The 19179-nt window shown below is 41.1% G+C and overlaps 1 protein-coding gene across 1 annotated transcript; it reads right to left on the reverse strand.

Annotated features, from left to right (window-relative positions):
* Positions 1-1919: 1919 nt before the first annotated feature.
* Positions 1920-18110, reverse strand: CCL28 (C-C motif chemokine ligand 28). Its single transcript, XM_074812526.1, has 3 exons — positions 17987-18110; positions 5969-6095; positions 1920-5179 (listed from the first exon to the last, which is right to left on the reverse strand). The coding sequence occupies exons 1-3, from the start codon at positions 18048-18050 to the stop codon at positions 5017-5019; spliced, it is 354 nt and encodes a 117-aa protein (XP_074668627.1). The 5' UTR covers positions 18051-18110; the 3' UTR covers positions 1920-5016.
* Between the last annotated feature and the right edge of the window lie 1069 nt (positions 18111-19179).

Raw genomic sequence — 19179 nt, forward strand, 5'->3', positions numbered from 1 at the left:
CCACCCTTGCAGAGCAGCCTGCCCTTGCTGCTCCCTGACACCATAAATCTGCTCATCTGTAAGCCTGCACTTACATGGTGGTGGTTTTTTTTCTGATAACTGTCGTATTTTCTTTCAAAATGGTAAAAGCAGAATTGGTTCTTGCAATTGTTTTTTTGGTGTGTAGTCAACAATAAATGCAGATGTAAATAGCAATCTTCTCATCTTTACTACAGATTTGATTAAAAAAAGGTGCCAATATGACTAAGAGTAATACTTTCTTTTCCATGGTCCATGGTACAAGATAATGAATGATGTCCCGTAGTCTTTGCCATTAACTTTCTGTGTTATAGAAGATATTTTGACATAGACATGCATGAAATCATTGCTATTAATTTAAAATTGTGTATTTGCAAAAAAACACCAAACACCAAATTAACCTCTTATAGCCAATAAAATTATAACCATGTTCTCCTCTTGCGCCAGTAATGAAGCACATTTAAAGATGATGAAGGAAAGCCACAAGTTAAAATGTGACAGACAGTTGCTGTTTTTTCAGAATTTTAAAACTGAGGTTAAGGACACAATGCAGTCCCAGTTTTTTAATAATTATCTGAAGTTAAATTCAGAAACCAGTAATCAAATCTATGCTGCTAAAAGCAATGTATTTGTCTCCTCAGGATGTTTCTGGATCCAGATGCTAATTTGAATTTAAATCAAGTCCAGACATCCCCCATTTGCAGACTAGTTTGACTAGTTCTATTCTTTATAGCCTAAGATCTACTACTTTTTCTTAGTAATCAGTACAATTTATAATTGTTGTCAATAGCCTTATTCTTTTTATTTAGCTTTATGAGGCTCCTATCTGCTTTTCCTGTCACTGAGTGTGTTGCAAGCGAATACTTACAAAAAAATTGCTATTATTTCTTCACAAGAAAGAATCTGCCTATACTGCTATTGGGATAGACTACAATTGCTTTATATTAATTTCTTGGCTTGTTGGTGAATTTTGCTCCAAACCTCTTAGGTAGTTAATTATAGTCCTCCAACCAAATTATGCTCTGGACATGTGATTACCACTATTTCTAGCCCAGCTTCTGAGAATGCAGGTAATTTTCCTTTCATGGCTCTAGAACTTAACCAATTGGTCCAGTGAGATTTTCAATCGAGACTGTATTCGGCAGTTTGGACTAATGTACCAAAATGAATGCTGCACCTCAGTAACCTTAGATCTGGAAACCTGAGAAAGGAGAGGTCCATTTAATAAAGATGGTATTACCAAAGAAACTCAGAGTAACTCAGAATAACCTTGGAGCAGAAACATCCTCAGATGCTGCTAATGAGAAGACAAACACACTTCCTCTTTCTCTGTTAAAATCCAGTTTGAATGTTGAGTCTCTCTCACCATTTTTCAGCTATGTAAAAGTGGGTGGGATTTCCTAATCCAGTACTGTTTTGAAAGAAAAGTGTTTGCTGTCTGATGACTCACGTTTACTTCTAGTTTTAAGCCAGTGTATCAAATTTAGGGTGCTGGTTTTTTCTCAATAGCTTCTTTGCTTCTGTTTAGTAATTCTTAAGCAATTATATCTGTGACGTTTTTCTCTAAAGCCTCCTAGAGAGACAGAGACTGTCATATTAGGTTAAGTTAATAACTTTTAAAATAAATGAAACAGCCAGATGATTAAAGCCATTTCTTAAAACCATTTAAGAGTGAATTTATTGGAATTTTCAAGAATATTAATTATAGGCCTAATTTGGATTTAATTCAATGGGAACTACCCTTCTAAGTCACTAAAATACTCACTGGGGTTTTCAGATGCAGACAACTACATCTTTAGGCACCTAAACCTACTGAAAAGAGAGATTTAGCCAGCATTTTCAGGGAAAACAAAATCATGTGCCATAATAATCTCTTCCACAAAACAAAATGTTGAGATGACTTTACTGACAAATAGTATTGATTTTATTTTTTTGCCAAGTACATAATAGCGAAGGTCAAAAATAATGCTCAGGTACAGAGAGTGTGAGGTCACCCAAGTGAAGGCTTGGGAACTGGAAAGTTTTTCTTTTACATATTTGTGTGTCAGGGTTCAGGGATAAATGAAACTGTACCAGACAGTAGATCTTTCAAGTGCTGTTTTGGTACTTCATACACCAATATCAGGGAATAAAGTTTTTTAGACTGAATGACTAGTAGAAGTTATTTCTAATCCAGTTTCCAAAAGAAGGCACAGGAACCCAAACTTGAAACATAGTTGGTAGCTGGGAGAAGACTTCTTTCGTCTCATAATGTCTCAATTTGATCTGAATCCAAGACAATGTAATACGAGATAGCACATACTCTGCAGAACTAGGAGATGTAAACAAAACTATCAAAGCCTGTCTTTTAAAGTGGGTCCAGTAAATGCAAATATTTCAATAGTATTTGAGCCTTAAAATATTTGTGACATTGTAACAATTCCAGGTTTTTGAAGCTATAAAAGTGCATCTAGATCACACTTTGCTGCTTTTATACAGTATGCGTAAGAGGAGGAACTGCAGCAGTGTTATAATTTCACATACAAAGCAGTAACGGTTGAACAGTTAAGAATCTAAGATTTGGGGGCCAGGAAAGCTGATGGTACAAAAAGAGGTCACTAGTAGGAAGCGGATACCGCTCTCCAAACCGGAAAGAGAGCCTCAGCTGCGCTGCGTTCTTACAGCTGGCAGCAGACAGGTCTGCAAGCCAGCACTGTATGGAGCTTCCCAGCAGCCCATGCCGAAACCAACAGGGACTTCCCTTCCCTTCCCATAACAGACGGAGTGTCCAGGAGTTCTCACTATTGATGGCAGCACTGCTGTGCTCTCATCTAGAGTCACAGTTTCACTTTTTCTTAGCCATACTGTCAGCTTGACTTTGCTCCCTTCTTTCTCCAATCCCCCAAACTTTCCGGACTTGCCTTTACCAAGTGGCAATACTTAATGATCCCGTAAGTGGAACAGTCAGATGGTTCACAGGGGTCTCACACATGCCTGCATCAGCCTGGAAAATTAGTTGCATATGCTAATCCTGTGAAGCGCTGAGTATCTCCGGTGAACAGGCACGGAAATTAGGGTACGCTCCATACTTCAGTCAATACTTAGGGTACACTCTATATGCTCATAAAGGGCACTGGAAAATCCATGAGGAGCTGAGATGCCATTATGAACCCACCCAGAAATCTGTGAGGGTGCCTCAGCCTTGAGAGAGAAGCATGAAGGTAAAATCTGGAATCCAGAGCAGAATATGAGGAATAATAGAACTGCCAGAAACAGTAAGACACCAATACTGTAGTGTAATATATTTCAGCAATTTAGCGTTCCTGGTGTTCTGCTGACCTGGGCCCAGGAGGACTGGATTCTGTCTAATACCCATTTGCTATATTTGTGTGGTGTCCAGGCAGTGCAGCCTCAGAGTGCAAATGAAATGGTGTAAAACATGCGCCATTTCAGCTTGCATCAGCCAGGGTCACATCCTCTGCCTGCCCAGCACACTGAATCCAGCATTTGGGAGGAAGAGCTTGTGTGCATGTTCAGAGTCAGAGAGAGCGCTCCCAGGTCCCGCTCCTGGCAGAAGGTTTCCTGCATGTCATTTCAGCAGGCATGGAGCTGTGCCAATGTACATGGTGTACACAATATTCCGCAGAAGCTGAAAGAAGAGTTAGATAAGTTGCCTCATCCCTGGTAGGAGGCTGTTGGCTCATCAGAGAAGATAATTATGTTTCTTGTTTTCTCTTACCTGTTTTGGAAGGAGTCAGTTTCTTTCATTAGATATGCCTCTGTGGGATTATGCTACCTATTCTCTAGTGATCTTGCTACAGTTGTTCATCTTTATTTAGGGAACCTATCAGCAGCTGTTTCATCTGCCTTGCTTTCTCCCGTGTTTGCAGTATGTAGTTAGGCATAACAATCACAACACAAATACAAGAGACAACTATGAGGAGCTGATTTAAGTCAATAGCAGTGAAAACAAACAGTAATTACTAGGGGAAGAGGAGAAAGAACAGAATTATACTGCTATATTACATATTTTTGGCTCACTAAGCAAATATTTAACATATGCATTCTATGGCACTTACCCTTTTAAAGACATTCCTTTACCTCATTTGCTGCTTTCCATGTACATGTCTCTGAGCAAAAGTGCCTTTGACTAAGATGGCTTTGTGGAAATACGGAATTAGTTTGAAGTTTCCAAGGAAGGAGGAAGGGAATTGGTGACTGTGCCACACTTGAGAAGGCAGTGCCGTGCAGTGGGAGGGAGGCTATGGAGTGGGTAGTCAGACTTGGTATCATCGTTAGTCTTCAGAGAAAGGCCTGATGGACACGTGCAGTCCTCAATGCTAATTACAAGAAGTTCAGCAAAGAGGGTAGGAAGGACCCAGCTGAAGGATTTGAACAGAGAATTTAATGAACAAAAGCCATAGAGATTATTGCATAGCTTCAGATGCTACACTTTGAGCCTGATAAACAGGCTCAGTTATTTTCACTGAAATGATATGTCACGATAATAACAGCTGGGAGCAGAGGTTGTTTGAAATAGGTAAAAGATACATGGTTTTGGCCAACTGAACTAGTATCTGGAAAGGTATCTGTAAAATTATGTAAGAAGAAAAGAAAGATTAATGACTGGAAGAATAGAAGCAAAACAGGCAACAGCACAAAGATGATTGCAGACAAGGAAGAATAAAGACCATGAATGGGACTGGGAAAATGAAGCTATGAGAAGGAACTGCATACTGGCATGTTAAAATAGAAATAACAGTGGAGGTTGCCATGAAAGCAGAGTGTGAGAGAGGAGGATTTAAGTCTACCAATAGATCTAGTATGTACAGCAAGCATTTACTACAAGACATTTGGCTGGTAATCTGACCAACATTGTTCTTGTGTGCAGGTGATGTTTTCTGCCACTGCTTTCTCTAGCACATAGACATTTGAAAAGTCATTTTAATGCTACAGTCATCCATCATTGATGAAGTCTGTTATCTTTGTTCGCAGTGCCATATGCCACAGGTATCTTCATCATGGGGCTTGCTTCATCATGTTCCTGTTTCTTTTCTTTTTAGTGATTCTTCTATGTTTTCTACCATGAGTTTTTTTTCTGGGAATCTTGTGCTTCTTCATCCATTTTTTAACTTTTCTAATCCGTGGGCTCACACAGAACTTTCTGCCTTCTACGTAGAGACTGCCAGAGCAAAAATTAGTTGTCAGTTTCAAAGAAAAAATGTAAAAACCCCAATGATCATACTTATCACTCACCTATGAAGACCACAAAGTTCAAATTGGTTAATCTTAAATTATATTTTATACTATGTCTATTCACTTTTGTCTGGTTTCAAATACATAAAAGTTAGGATCTAAGGATTACATGATTACACTTGTCTTCCAACATCTGAAAAAAGCTTTACTACTTCAGTGGGTCTGAAAAGAAATGTGCAAACCAGTACATTTCTATGGCAAATAAATAAGTGGACCACTGTTATTGTTATTGTTCTCATAATCATCATGCAAATGTCTAGAAATAAAATATGTCCAGGACATTGTCTTAGAAATTGATCAATTTAACCCAAACAGTGTGATGTTGTACCAGCCAAAAAAAAAAAAAAGAAATTAGAAATAGCTTATGTTCAAAAGCTAATTTAATGAGTTTAGGCAAAGTTTGTAGAGGATCAATAGTTGGAAAAAGCCAGACAAGTCTTAAGATGCATGAGTCATTCTTCAGTTCTGAAAGTAAAGCAAGTGTCAAAGTTAGTGCAGGCTGAATAACAATCAATATTATTACTGGAAAGGAAATTAAATTTTAGCAGTCAGAAGTTTAAATTGCACATGGAAGGACAGTTCTTAAATCACACACAATCTTGTTTTTCATTGAATTAGTGTTAGCATTCTAAGATTCTACTTGTTTAAATGGTGCCTAATAGGTTTTAACTTGATGATACCCCTTTCACAGCGAAGGACCCAAAACATCTCTTACATAACAGCTTCTAGGTGACACAGACCATCCGCTGTCTGGATTTCAAACCTCTCCACTCTTCGGAGAATTCCTTTGGGAATTTCATCTGAAACTTTCGTGCAACAGTTAAAGGCCCCAGGAAACAAAGCTAAAAAGAGTAATAACAATGTTAGAAACAATATAGATAGAAGGGGACAAGTCATAGCTTGATTTCACAAAATCACAGAATAGTTGAGGTTGGAAAGGACCTCTGGAGATCATCTGGCCCAAACCCCCTGCTCAAGCAGTGCCACCTGGAGCTACTTGCCCAGGACCATGTCCAGACATCTATTGAATATTTCCAAGATGGAGACTCCACAACATAGCTGGGCAACCTGCTCCAGTGTTTGACTATCCTCACAGAAAAAAAAAAAAAAAGCATTCTCCTGTGTTCAGATTGAATTTCATGTGTTTTAATTTGTGCTCATTGCCTCTTGTCCTGTCCGTGGGCACTACTGCGAAAAGCCTGGCTCCCTCTTCTTTCACTCTCACCAGGTATGGGAATGATGAAAACACACCTTGATGAGAGCTCCCTTGAGCTTTCTCTTCTCCAGGCTAAACAGCCCCAGCACTTCTCAGCCTTTCCTCATATTGCAAGATGTTCCAGTCCCTTCAGCATCTTTGTAGCCCTTCACTGGACTCTCTCCAGCAAGTCCATGTCTCTCTTGAACTGGGGATCCCAGAACTGGACCAGCGCTACAGATGTGGCCTCACTGGTGCTGAATAGAGGGGAAGGATCACCTCCCTCAACCCTGTGACCGGTACCCCCTGCTCCCAACCCATGGTAATGTGATCACCATAATTAACACCATTTTATGAGGCAAGCAGCCATTCTCTGTGCCTGAGTCAGTCATGTATTCGTTCCCTCTCCCTCATTAACAGGCCCTGAAGGTCCTGTGAACCAAGTAGACAAACCAAACAGATTTCTTCTTCCCTTCCCTACCAGGTCCCAGCATGTACTGCTGCCTGGTGTTATTCCTCCCAGATGCAGAACTTTCCATTTCCCCTTGTTGAACTTCATGAGATTCCTCTCTGCCCATTTCTACAGCCTGTTGAGGTCTATCTGTAAGACAGCAAAACCATGAGTGCATCAGCCGCTGCTCCCAGGTTTTTATCATCTGCAAACTTCCTAAGGGCACATTCTGTCCCATCATCCAGATTATTAATGAAGATGTTGAACAGCATTAGCCCTCGTATTGAACCCTGGGGAACACCACTGGTGACTTGCTTCCAACTGGACTTTATGCCACTGATCACAACCTTCTGGACCTGGTTGGTTGTCCAGTTTTCAGTCCACCTCACTATTCACTCATCGAACCTGTACTTTGACAGCTTGTCTATGATGACATTAGGGCAGACAGTATAAAAGGCTTTACTGAAGTTGAGGTAAACAACATCCACTGCTCTCTTGAACAGCAAGCTAGTCACCTCATTGTAGAAGGGTATCAGCTTGGTCAAGCATGATTTCCCCTTGATAAATCCATGCTGACTACTCCTGATCACCGTCTTGTCCTTCAGATCTTTGGAAATGCTTTCCAGGAGGATTTTCTCCATCAGCTTCCCAGGGATTGAGGTGAGGTTGCCAGTCTGTAGTTCCCTGGATCCTCCTTCTTGCCCTTCTTGAAGATAGGAGTTATATTTGCTTTTTTCCAGTCTTGAGGAACCTCTCCCAGTCACCATGACTGTTCAGAGATAAATGACAGTGGCCTCACAGCGACATCAGCCAGCCACCACTGGTGGGTGGTGCATCCCATCTGTCCATGTGGCCTTATGTATGTCCAGTTTTTAAAGTGCTCCCTAATTTGGTCCTCCTCCACTGATGATAATTCTTCTTTGCTCCAGACTTTTTCTCTGGTCTCAGGGACCTGGGATGCTCGAAGGCCAGTTTGAATGGTAAAGAACAAGGCAAAGAAGGTGTTGAGTACCTCAGCCTTATCCATGTCATTTGTCACCAGTTGCTCTGCCTCATTCAGCAGTGGGTTCACATATTCCCTTCTCTTTTTTTTTTGCTACTTATGTATTTGTGAAATCCCTTCTTGTCGCATGTCACATTCTTTGCCAGATTCAACTCCAGCTCAGCCTTGGCTTTCCTAACCACATTCCTGCATGATCAGACAGCAACTCTATATACCACCTGGGCCCTTGTTTCCACCCCTTTGTTCCACACTTTAGTGTTATGTTCAAGTTTAGTTAGGAGCTCTGTGCTCATCCATGCAGGCCTCATGACACTTTGCTTGGTTTTCTGTTTGCTGGGAAAGACATTTCTAGAGCTTGGAGGAGGTGACTCTTCAATATCAGACAGCTCTCCTCGACCCCTCTTCTCTCCAGGGTGACATGCCATGGGATTCTTCCAAGGAGGTCTCTGAAGAGGTTGTAAATCTGATCTTGTGAAATTCAGGGCTATGATCTTGCTTTTTGCCCTGCTCCCTTCTAGGATCCTGAACTCCACCATCTTACGGACACTACAGCCAATGCTGCCTCTGACTTTCATGTCCCTGACCAGTTCTTCCTTGTTTGCAAGTATCTGGTCCAACTGAGCACTTTTTCTTGTTGGTTCCTTGACTGTGCTGGAAGATGTCATCAATGCACTTGAGAAATCTTGTAGGTTGCTTGAGCACTGCTGTATCATCCTTACAGCAGATATCAGGATAGTTAAAGTCCCCCAGGAGGACCAGGTCCTGTGAACTTGAGGCTTTTTCCAGCTGTTTGAAGAAGGCCTCATCTACTTCTTCCTGTTCAGGAGGTCTATAGCAGAGACACACTACAATGTCACCCATGTTGGTCTGCCCAATAATCCTGACCCATAAGTTCTCAGGTGGCTCACCATCCATCCCCAGGCAGAGTTCCATGCATTCCTGCCGCTCTCTAGCATAAAGGGCAACTCCCTCTCCTCAACTTCCAGCCTGTTTTTCCTAAAATCTCATATCCCTCCACTGCAGCACACCAATTACATGAGTCATCCCACCATGTCTCCATGATCCCAGTGAGGTCCTAGCCCTCTGCAGACAGACTTCTGACTCTTGCTCTGTGCTCCCCATGCTGCACACCCTAGTGGAAGGGCATTTCAGAGGGGTGTCACGGGTAAGTTACCTTTACAGCTTATGAAATGAGATACCATCCTCTCAGCTTCTCCCACAAGACAGACAGATGGTTTTGTTGTTTAAAGAACAGTTTCCTCCACCTATCCTTGTGCACACATATGTAAAGACTTGTTACAGTAAAATAAAAATTTAAAAAAAGATTTAAGTGTTTTATTTGGGAAAAAAGATCACCAACATTAATGACACGGGAAGCATCAGGAGTATAATTTAAAAGCTCTGCCTTGTGAGGTTGAATCAGGTCCATTATCTTTTGTCTTTGAAATTATTAATGCTGTTGCTGGGTTTTGTGTTTTCTTTTGCCCCAAGGGCTCTCATGGCTGAACGTGTCTCCACTAGGGAATGATCTCCTGCAGATTTTTCCCTGCTTGCTAATACCATCTTGAAAACAAAAAGTCACTGAACCTTAAAAAGCAGATTGTAATTCAAGATTTTTTTGACGACAAATACTAACATTTTGGTGTTTCATTTTTTACTGCTTTAGCACAGAAATAGATCTTTTAAAAGAGATTCCCTCCATTAGCTCAAGGACAAGCAAAGCTATGTGGCTCAGGGATGTGTCTAGGGTATGAGGGTCTCAGGATCAAACCCATGCTTCAGAGTGAGCACATCAAGGACCCTTGTGTCCCAGGCCATGAACTAATCTGGGAGAAGTGGGGAGAAAGTCTTCTTCCTACTTGTTTTGATTACTTTTTTTCTTCCTAGCCTGCAAATCATGCTGTTCCTTAGAGCTCAAGAGTCATAGAGCAAGAAAAAGAGAAGCAGAAGACTCAATTTCAGTTCCTGTGAACAGGAGATAAGAAATCTGCTTAAAAATTTTCCTGTAAGCAAGAAGATTGTGTGCTTTGTTCTTTAGAAGAGTGCTCGCTGAGCGCTGGAATAACAGATGCCAGCAAAGCTGTAGAAGTGAGTTTAAGCAGCTAGCAATGTAGCAGGAGTCGCCAAAGACCAGTCACACTATCCACTGCAGCTTACAGGGGGCTTTCATACCCGTGGGGCTGCTGACAGAGAACTGGGATTTCACAGTCGGAAAGGAGGGTGAAAGAAAGCAGCTGGCCTAGCAGTTGCCTCCGCAACCCAGAGAGGACTATAAATAGTCATATGCTGCAGAAGGAATAATTAAGTGTTGAATGTTACCTGTTTTACTTCCCTGCTGTCCTTTGCTTTTCTCTCTTCAACAGCATACTGCTTGTAAAGCCAATGAATTGATGTTTGCAAATGGGAATTCAGCTCACTGAGCACCACTAAGTTTAATTTTTTCTGAGGGCTCAAGACAGCGTTGGTGACACTGAAGTATGAACTTTTGTTGTTTGCTGCTGGCAGAAGGATTATGTGGGATAAAAACTCAAGGAAGAGTAATTATACCTTGAACTCTTTCTGAGGTTGCCAGCCATGATTTTTGGAAAGGTCTGGTCCTGTGTTTCTTTGGGGTACAGTAAACTAAAATACTTGGCACACTCAGCACAGCTAGTCTCTTGTGGAATGGATATTACAGGAGGTCTTAGGGTCAATCAGCTGTCTCCTGAACTCTTCCTCACCTGGTTTCTCTAGTGCTTGGCTACAATCTCTTGCCCTCATCCCACTTTATGCGCTTAGAAACATCACTTGCTTTGATCCTCAGATCTGAATCATCTGTATTGCACATTATGGTTGTCATGGTTTAACCACAGTGAGCAACTAAGCACCACATAGCCACTCGCTCACTCCCCGCCCCGCCCCCGCCCCCCCCCCCCCTCCATGGGATGGAGAGGCGAATCAAAAAAAGAGTAAAACTCACAGGTTGAGATAAGAATAGTTTAATAACTAAAATAAAATAAAATATGATAATAATAAATACAATATTTGTAATGAAAATGAAGATAACAAAAAGAGAGAGAAATAAAACCCAGGAAAGACAAGTGATGCACAGTGCAGTTGCTCACCACCCACTGACTGATGCCCAGCCAGTCCCTGAGCAGCAACTGGCACGTCCCGGCCAACTCTCCCCAGTTTCTATACTGAGCATGACATCCTGTGGTATGGAATATCTCTTTGCCTTGTTAGGGTCAGCTGTCCTGGCCATGCTTGCTTGCTGGCAGAGCATGGGAAACTGAAAAGTCCTTAGGTTAAGCACTACTTAGCAACAACTAAAACATCGGTGTGTTATCAACATTATTCTCACATTAAATCCAAACCACAGCACTGTGCCAGCTACTAGGAAGAAAATTAACCCTGTTCCAGACAAAATCAGGACAATACTGCAATATGGAGCACTACACAGCACTATGTTAGCAATCTGTACACTTTATAACTGAAAATTAAGAAATTAGTATTGTATTTTTATAGATTTATAAGGAAAAATATACACAAACTCATATAAGGAAAATAAGCAAAATTCTTAACGCCTCCACATTTATGAGTATCTCATTGGCCACTCGTGCCAGACTGCCATTTTGCGAGAAACTTAGCTAACAGGAACTGCATCTTTTAGAAACTTGTTTTTAATTGCAGCTTTAGATACCACTTATAGAACTAGAGTAGCAGTTTTAGAGTGAATTCAATTACCTGATGGTCACTCAGTCTTTGAATTGGAGCATTAAGCCACTGCAATCTAATTCAGGCTATACAAAAAGCTGTGCTTCTTGATATGAGAACGTGCGACAGACTGCACGTGAAACAGGTAATACACCAACGGAAAGCAGATGGAAATTTTGTGTAAAATGTGAATGAGGCGGTGCTTATGTTCTTGCTAAAGAAGCAGAAGCATTTCTTAACGGAGATTGAAAGCCTGTAGTAGCTTTTTATTTGAGGTGTGTGCCTGAGGAGGCTGTCTTGTTTTCATAGGTTTGTACGGGTGTTTGCCTTGAGGAATTCTGATCTGCACTCTATTTTTCATGAAAAAGAAGCTGTCACGTTTAAATATTTTTTGTTGTTGTTATTCTGTGCATGAGAGTACAGCTACAATATGGAAAAAATAAATTAATTATCTCTGAATCACAGATGAATACATTGTGTCAGGGTCTTTTTGTCAGACAACATGAAAGTGTCATCAGCAATTTTGTGTTGACAGAGACACTTGTGATAACTGGTACCTTTTTACATGGGAGTCAGTTTTAAAAGTGATTTTTTTTTTTTTTCCCTTGAGTCTGAAGAATGATCAGGGCAGTGAGCGAAGAAATTCCTGTATTTCCCCAGAGCCTCAGGAGAGGGGATGCTGCTTTCCTGGAGCACTGAGCCATCCTGCAGCTCCATTGCCCAGGCCATTATTACTGTAATTATGCTCTAATCCCACAAGTGGGAAGGAACCAGGAGGTAATAAGCAAAGCTAATGATTTCAGCCCAACCCAATACCATACATTTTCCATGGTTTCAGCAATTAGATTAGGTTTATTAGTAATCATTGGTCTAAACTGTGGTTAAAAGGAAAGAACTGTGGTTTTCCACAAGGATGTTAGCATGGCCTTTTATGCGCCATTTATCACTCAAAGAGATTTTTTCAGTGCTGCCCATTTCATTTGGCTCAATAGCACAATCAGAAATCCACAGCTACTTACCCCAAAATTATTTAGACCTGTTTTCTGACACTAAGCCTCTAACCAAAAAGCTGAAGTAGCTGCTGAAAGGACCAACAAGCTTAGAGATGGATCTTGTGACAGGTCCACCTGAAGATTGCTCTGTCATTATTTCAGAATGTGGTATTATCTGTTTTGGTGCGTTTTGCCTGGAAAGTCTCACCAGGAGAAGACCTATTACTTTTAAAGGTTTTGTTTCATATTTTTGGGTGGCATTTAAATACTTCAATCATTCAGAAAACTCCACTGGAGCAAGTTAAGCACCATTGCAGAGGGCAAGCAAGATATTAACTGGAAAAATACCTTCACTCACCCCACCTTCTCTCTCGGGGATGACTAAAAAGGACCTCCTTTTCAGATGCACGTGACTTGCGGAATATAACACTGCCAATCTTTTAATTATACTGGATTTATTTAACATGCTATGTATAGCTTTATAAATTTCAGAAGAATTGGAGAGGAAAGAAAGCTTTTCCTTTCTACTGCGAATAAGCTGTTTAGCACATTTGAAAAAAACCTGCTTGATTTTTTTCTTTAATAAAAAGAAAATTCCTGAAATGCTGAATTATTTTGGAACAACACTTGTTGTTCAAGGAATGTAGCACAAGAACTTAATTTAAATTTCCCACGGTGGTTTGTTTTCTTGGAAGCCTGTCAAATCTTGGTGGCACAGTAGTCAGTCACTTTCTTAGGGCTGAAAGGATCAAAAGATCTAGGCAACTAGAGATTACTGTTTTCACCTGCATTCAGCTAGACCTGTTAGAAGCTCTTTTAAGTAAAATGTTGCTCCTAAATGGAAAAGATCCCCAAAGTCTGTGAGACTTGATGAGTTTGAATTGATGTAATTGGAGTGCTAGAGAATGAAGCACAGCAAAAACAACAGCTCTGATGGAACAAGACCTCCATGAGTACTGGTCATTATAACTGTCTTTACACTTCTGTTGGTAGGTATCAAGTCTCTGACTGCCAAAAGTTTCTTTTTCTATTTCTTATCTCTACCTGGTCAAACTCAGTCCATAGAAACTTTTCTTATCCTTTCTGCTTTGCTTTTTTCATCATCATTCTCAAACTTGAGAACCACATGTTAAACAGCTGAGGAAGGCCATGTCATGTAGGGTTCAGGAGAAAAGTATTAAAAGCACTTATTGCTGCCTGCTCAGTTCCTGGGGCAAAGAAGAACATTTCCCTCCTTCTTCAGTTTCAAGCTGATATTCTTAGATTTGCCTACCAGTTTAGGGAAACTGTCAGGCCTGATGAAGAGCCCTCCTATGGCATACAGTGAGAGTAGCCAGTGGCTGTTCTGCTGCTCTCTGACTGCAGTTCTTAGGTGGGTAGGACTGGGTTAATGTCTCAATATGGATAGGGCAGACCACTGGTGAGGAGAAACACAGCAGTCATTGGTTCAGCCAGGCTCTTCTGTAGAAAATTTAACACAGCAGGCCAGGTCTTTGCCTCACGAAGTGGGGCCAGGTGGAGAATATAGAGAAGATGAAGCCACATGGAAATAGCTGGTGAGTGATAGAGTCATTGTGTTCCCCACCCCTGTGCTTGCTCTTAACTACGCTTGGTTTCATTTTGGCCTCTTGACTAAACATGACTGGAAAAGCTGGGCTCTAGGTGTGAACAGTGGGAAAGGCATTTCTGGTCCATGTCCCATTTCTCTCTGCACCAGCTGCCTTAGGCAGGCCTTGTGCACCTCTTTTCCTGACAGGTTTCACTCTAGCAGTTAGTGTTTTGACCAGGCCTTTGGTGGTCCCTCCTGAATCCTGCTGGCAGCACAGAGGAGCCTGCCAGTACTGCTGGTAGAGCACTTAGCTGGCCTTCTTGGACTGGATGTGACTGCTGAGTGAAAGGCCATTCTGTATATGTTCTTCTATGTAACCAAAAAACTAGAAGGATAGCTTTTGCGCTTACACAAACTAAGGGAGCCCAGCAGTGATGCATATAGTCATTAAGCAGAAAGGGATCCCCCAACATACTGTGTGGTCTGAAGAACAGCTTCTGTTGCACAGTGAGATCCATAAACCTGGGGCACTTTCTGTATCTACGCTGAAATATGAGACCTGCTGCTAATGTGCGTCAAGTTCACCATGAACAGATGCAGCTCTGCACCAGTTGCACAACTTTGGCACACCTGGGGCTATTAGCAGCAGGCATTAGTGTTTCCTAATGCAATTCTTTTGTGGTAACAAAGTAGGCTTTGTACCTCTGGGAAAAAAAACTTTGCATTGATTAATGGGATTAATGTCTTGCTTAGTCAGAACATGATATGTACTGAAATGCTCTGGTCTCAATACAGCCATTTCGATAGACAGGTTTCAGCTGTTAATCCAGTGTTGTTGGCTTATGAACAGAGGATCCTTGAAAGAAATTTACTATCATATCACCTACACTTTATATTAATTACTGTAAGGCAGCTCACTTACTACTCATTTGCTCATGAAGCTGCCAGAAAATGTTCCTCTCATCTAAACCAAATTTGAGGCTATTTTAAGAGTTCAGTACCTCAAATTAGGTCTTTTCAGCTTAACCTAAAGCAAGTCAAAAACTATATCATTATGCAGAAGGTTCTTATCCTAGTTGGCAGGTGAACAAAGCAGGATGCTAGAATCCTTGGCAAATGTAGTATAGCTGTACTCTGTAAAAACAAGGAGGTTGCTTAATAGCTGGAGATGAGAGGGGAAGTCATATGCTGAAAAATGCTCTAATGCACCCTACTATTTTGACTGCATGGTAATACACCCAGTTAAAGCATAATTCTGAGAAAGAGATAAACAAAAGATAGAAGGGATTCTAAGCTACACCTGCTGAAGTGGTGGAAATAACTTTAAATAAAGTATAAATCATAATATATGAATATATAAATCATACTATATAATTTTGTGGCCAAGAATAAATACAAAATAAGTTATGCAGCAATGTTTTTCCTGTTCTGCTATAAGGACTGCTATTACTATGGACATTTTCAAGGCTGGAAGGCTGTCTGAAGATGGACAGATGGGCATATCATATAGGTCATGATTTTCAAATGGGTCTTTGTCCATCAGATCACTATCAGTTTGCAAGCTGTCTGCACCCATACAACATCCCTGATGCTCTGGGTGACAGAGCATCAAGGAGATGCAGCCTGCAAATTGGCAAAACAGCATGTAATATTGATGTGGTCAGACAAACAATAGTATCCAATGTCTTATCAGAAGGTGAAATTTCTGCTATTTCTAGCAAAAAAAAAAGCACATAAGATGGAAAAAGGAGCTGTCATGTGAACATACATCTCGTTTTTTTCTATAAAGCAACACAATTTGGTAAGAGGGAACCCATCTCCCACACTGTGCAGATCACCCTCTCTCTGACCAGACCAGCATTACTGAAATAACTTTACTAGGATAACTCCAGCTAACTCCTTCAGGAAGACCCAGACAGTCTTATTTAGTTGTTATTCCTACGCTGTAGCATTCAACACTTGTTTTGGATGCTTTTACTGTATAGGAATTAACAAATTTCTCTCTTCATCTCTTCAAGATGAAATACATGTAGGAGCTTCTGAAACAGAACTTCTGTCTTCTCAAATTGAAATTCAAACAAACCACCTTTGAAGTAAGTTCCCTTATCAAACCTGCTCCATACTGTGTCATGTGATGCTGCCCACTTCAGTGCAGGTGTGACAGCATCTGGCACTCTGTAAATCCCTGGCACCGAGATAGGATGATGGAAGACTACCATTTTTTTTTAAAGTAAAATTGCAAAAACTTCTTTTGAATTCCATTATAGAAAAAAAAAAAAAAGAAAAAAGAAAAAAAAAAAAGAAAAGAAATCCCTGTCACACTCTTCAAAACAAACTTGATCTCATTTTCTGGCACTGCCTGGCAGGGCCGTGTTCCTGCCTGTGGCTGGGTGTAATTCTGGCCACCAGATGGCTTTTCTGGCCTCTGTCAACCAATTCACATCCACAAGCAAAGGAAACTTTTGAAAGTTTGCATGTACCAGCCCAAATCTTACTTGTGGATCTGTACTGTAACCCTGAAATAAAGGGATGAAAAATGGCCAGCCTAAGAAGCCTAACCCTAGTTAGGGTTAACCCAAAATCTAGTTCAGATCAGGGTAGGGTGTGCCAGTACCCAGATAGCTACATTCAGTTCTGCCCATTTTTATTGTAGGTTCTGCCATTTGAATATTGTTGCTATGCATGTTTGCATGTGGAAAGTTAGGTGGTAAAGGTATTTTCCCTGTGCCAGATGGTTCAGTATAAAACAATGTCTTCTAAGAGTCTCCTAAGAGAGCCTTTACTTTGACCTGTGCATGCACGTGCCAGTTCTATTGTGCAAGACCTTGCTGAGTGGTCAGATCATAAATCTAATAGAAAAGAACTTGCAGAGTCTTTCCCACACCAGCAAGTGCAGTGGCCATTTTAATAGGATAAAATTTTAAGGCAGATTTTGTCTATGTGTTGTCTCTAGGAACTCCACAATTCCTACTCTTACTGAAGCCAGTGGAGCTTGAGAAAGGAACATCCCAAAGGCTGAAGTGCTCCAGAATTTGAGTTATCTTCTCTGTGAACACAGCTGATTTTACAATAGAAAATTACAAAGAAAAAATATGAATTCAAGCCCAGTGCTGGCTAATTTGTTTTGAAAATTTTTAAATTTTGATCAAAAGGCAAGAAGACAAAAACAAGTGTTATCAAATCTCCCAGATCCTCAAGACATGCTGCACCAAATGCCGAGCAAAGCTGCAGGCAAAACCACTTTCTGCTGAAGAAATCAGTTACATGAAGTTTGGCATAAAAAGTTTTTTGAAATCTTTGCCACCCAGGGTGATTTAACTTTAAAGAAAAAAGACCAAGTGATTTTCTAAATATATTCCCTCTCAAGAAGCTTGGAAAGGAGGAAACTGCAGCTGAACTGGAGAGATCCATAAATAAATAAAATAGTGAAATCTTATTAGGTGTTCTCACAGGAAATCACTGCTTTAAAGGTCTTATGCCTTCAGCTACGATGTTCTTGATAATGTTTGCTATGACAAATAACCCACTTGGCTTTTCCTTGCTTAATCCATTTTACAGAATCATAAAGTCCCCAGATTTGTTGTGGAAACATCCAGGAAATGCTCAGGTGAAGACCTGACTCCCCTGAAACAAATGCCAATTGTTCTGTGCAGTTTAAGACAGCCAGGTTTCACTTTTGTAACCTTCCCATGCTACAGCACAGACCTTTAAGCTACCATCTGTGGTACTGTACAGTTCTGCAAAGTCTCAAGCAGACACAATTCCAGGTAGACACCCTTTGGGTCTTTTTTTCTTTTACCTTTAGAAGATTAAAGTATATAAATAGATAAAGTGCAATTTTACTTACTCTCAGACGTCTGACTAACTGCGACTGCTAGAATAGCCAAAACAGTGACCAAATTCACATCCATTTCTCCTAGGACCTGTGGGAGCACAGCCACGGAGCAGACGGTGAGCTGCAGGAAATAACATCTGACCCTACCTCCTGGCTGCTGAGGATGAACGTGACTCAAAGCCCCACCCTGAGCAGTAACTCGACGTCGGCTCTGTCCTGTGTGGCACTATGGACTTCAGCAGGATTCCTCTTCTCACCTGTAGGCACATGGCTAAGTGTTTTGCCAGATGGGAAAATAGGCTATTTTTCACATAGTACCTGAAGATCATACCGCCTTATGGCTGGATCCTCCCAGCCCTCCTCACTAATGAGGCTTTTCAACAATAGAAATGCCAAGGGTAGAAATACTTCAGAAACAAATATTTGCAGGATTAAGGCGGAGGAAGAAAACCTCTCTGCTATTGTGTACCATCTCCGTGAAAGCTAAATATGCAACATCATAGGCTGAACCTGCTGTAGTATAAACAGGCACAATCTCAAGAAGACCCTAGCCTTGCACTAGCTTTTCATTTTGACCTATGTGTTTTCAGCCTGTAAAGACCCTGAGCAAGGGCCGTGTTATTTAGTGCATCTTACTCTCTTACTCCCTTTTTGGCCACTGGTAATGCAGCAGCCATGTTGTCCATGAAAGAGACTGCATGGTTTTGGTGAAAGACAGCTGGAGAGAAACTGCAGCTGGTATATCTCCTCCCATTTTTTTCCTGATTCTTGTTTCTGCAGCTCATTTCAATAATTTCCTGATATCAGAGGAACACTTAATCTGAACAAACATGTAGCTTCAGTGGGAAAAAAAAAAATAAAAGATAGTGTAGGGATAGGATGAGGGGTAACTGTTTTAAACTGAAAGAGGGTAGATTTAGGTTAGATGTAAGAAAGAAATTGTTCACTGTGAGGGTGGTGAGTCACTGGCACAGGTTGCCCAGAGAAGCTGTGGCTGCCCCCTCCCTGGCAGTGTTCAAGGCCAGGTTGGACGGGGCTTTGAGCAACCTGGTCTAGTGGAAGGTGTCCCTGCCCATGGCAGGGGGATTGGAACTAGGTGATCTTTAAGGTCCCTTCCAGCCCAAACCATTTTGTGATTCAGAGGCTGATAATTTCTGTAACGCTTCTGTGAGTGACATCGGAAAGGTCTTTTTCTGACTCATGCA

This window comes from Strix aluco, chromosome Z (genome assembly GCF_031877795.1).
Source record: "Strix aluco isolate bStrAlu1 chromosome Z, bStrAlu1.hap1, whole genome shotgun sequence".
Classification (NCBI taxonomy): Eukaryota; Metazoa; Chordata; class Aves; order Strigiformes; family Strigidae; genus Strix; species Strix aluco.